Genomic DNA, 2520 nt, shown 5'->3' with positions numbered 1-2520 from the left:
TTCTGATAACAGTCCATCATTGAGGCAAGACAATACAAGAACTGAAGTAAAGCAATAAATTAGAGGCACAAACTAAAGTACAGATCATAAAAGAATGTCACTTACTGGCTTGTTCTCCATAACTTGCGGTGGTTTGAAAAGGAATGGACCCTACAGAATCATGTGCCTGAATGTTTGGCCCATACGAAGTGGCCACTATTAAGAGGTTGGGTCTTGCTGGAGTAGGTATGACCTTGTTGGCAGAAGTGTGTCAATGTGGGGGCAGGCTTTGAGGTCTTAGAATCTCAAGCCAGGACTAGTGGCTCACTATCTCTTTCTGCTGCCTGTAGATCAAGGTGTAGAACTCTCAGTTCCTACTCTAGTACCATGTCTTCCTGCAAACCGCCGTATTTCCCACCATGACGAAAATGGACTAAACCACTGAGACTATAAGGTAGCTCCAGTGAAAAGTTTTCCTTTATAAGATCATGGTTTCTGAACACAGAAATAGAAATCATAACTAAGACACTAGCTCAGCCTGCATTCTTATAAAATTCAGGAATACATGCCCAGAGGTGGCACTGCCTACAGTGGGCTGAGGTCTTCTATGTCAGTCATTAATCAAGAGAATACCTCTGCAGTCTTTCTTAGAGACCAATCTGATGAAGGCAATTGAGATTTTCTATTTGTAGCTGACTCCAGCTTGTATCAAATCGACAAAAACTTAGCCAGAAAAGGTCCCAGAGCAAACTTCTCCGATATTACAGGCTATTTCCATTGTTCTTGGTTATATCAGCCTATTGCTGATGACAGCACATATTTGAGTAATAGGAAATGGAGAAATTAAGCTGTTACTTCCCTAGAAGCTTTTTCCCTACTGGCTAGTTTTGAGAGTGCTGGAAGATGCTGTGTACACTACAGGGAGAGAAATGTCATGAGGCTTATCCAGCTGTGAGTTAAAATAACGACTGAGTTGGCAAGACATGCCTGCTGGTTCAATAGTTGTATGAGTGTTGTAGAAGTAGCTAATGACTTTCTGATTCTGCTCTACAGGACAGAATTCAAGTCTGATAGTATTAACTGGGTCCAAAATCTGTGACTTCATACATAGGTCATAGGTTTTAGGAGAGAACCAATTCCTATTCTCCTGTTACATGGACCTGTTATTAAAATAGTCCCTAAGCTGTTATCTTCATACACATTGGTTAGGGGCATCTCTCATCCTATATATGACCTTTTGTAGTATCTGGAGACTAACAGAGATATCCATGACTGGTTGAAAGAATAGGAAACTTTGGAGTGAGCAGGTCTAAATTGGATATCTCCATTAATACCTACTCTCTTCTCAAGACCCTGAAGATCTGGGATGGTCATGGAACAGGGAACAGATATAGGAAAAGCGAGAGAGAGTGGAGAACAGTAGCCAAACATTATTTCTGGGCATGATAGAGTCTTTGCACATAAAAACCACAGGATTGTTACAAAAAGCACAAGATCAAAACACAAAATCCCAGCATAGAGAGGAGAAGGGCTCAGAAGTCTCACTCTGAACTGAGAAGTTATTGCAGTTAATGGTTGTTGTGGGAGTAAAGGTGTGAGAGACTTGACCATGGAAGAACTTTGGAACTTTGGGCTAGAAAAGCCATTGCATGATGAGAGCACAGTGGATTGTTCTATGGTAACCTAGGAGATAAGAATGTTGGAAGCAATACAGTAGATTGAAGCCTCACTTGAGAAGTATTAGAAGAAAGTTTAAAGATTCTAGGAGGGCCTTTTGCTATTTTGATGTAAGATTATGTCATGCTGGTCATTGGGGGGCTAGAGGATCAGCTGTGATTAACAAGATCCCAGAAAGTGAAACTTTTGCTTTGCTGGGATACTCAATGCTGGTCAGCTGGAGCTGAAAATTTAGCTGTGATTAAGAAAAGATCAGTAGCGTTGAGGTGAAATCTGGGACATGTTTCCTGACAGCACATAGAAGCTATGTTTTAGAGGCAGCCTAGGTTGTACCTTGAGTTGGCAGCTGAACTTGGTACTTGAAAAGTCACCAAGATGGTACTGTTTTTTAAGGCATAATGGCGTCATGGAGAGTGGTTGAGGCTTGCTACTGGGAGAAGCCAGGACATGACATTGGTGAAGGTATAATCAGAGTAGCAGTGGAAGCCCCAGGATTAAAGAGGTCATGAAGAAAAGTTTCACACCATGAAGAGAGTGCAGGAGAGGCTATTGGTGGAAATGAAGCCCAGATGCAGTAGAAGACCCCAGCATTTTGGGGATTCCAGTGCTATGTGATGACTACCAAGCAACGTCAGTGGAGTGCATCTAGCCAGAGTCTAGAAGACAAGCTGTGTGTGCAGCAGAGGGCAGAGGCAAAGAAGTGATCCAAGCTCTTTGGAGGAACCCAGAAGACCATGGAATGGATCCTAGACATTGGATGTTGAGTTATTTATACTGTTGGAATTTGGTTTTCCTTTGTTAAGATTGTGATTGTGTCATGGAACTCCCCACCTCTTGAAGTGAGAAGGGATTTAATTTAATTTT

General features: G+C 41.9%; 1 protein-coding gene across 1 annotated transcript in view; it reads right to left on the bottom strand.

Moving 5' to 3' along the window:
• The window catches only part of LOC116096692, a 39867-nt gene extending 37803 nt beyond the window's left edge, over window positions 1–2064 (bottom strand). The window contains 2 exon segments of the mRNA XM_031378792.1: window positions 1525–1662; window positions 1990–2064. Coding sequence (XP_031234652.1) covers window positions 1525–1662; window positions 1990–2064 — 213 coding nt within the window.
• Window positions 2065–2520: the final 456 nt, after the last annotated feature.

Source organism: Mastomys coucha, chromosome X, assembly GCF_008632895.1.
Source record: "Mastomys coucha isolate ucsf_1 chromosome X, UCSF_Mcou_1, whole genome shotgun sequence".
Taxonomy (NCBI): Eukaryota; Metazoa; Chordata; class Mammalia; order Rodentia; family Muridae; genus Mastomys; species Mastomys coucha.
Note: the sequence above shows the minus strand (reverse complement) of the source record. Positions and strands in the feature narration are given on the sequence as shown.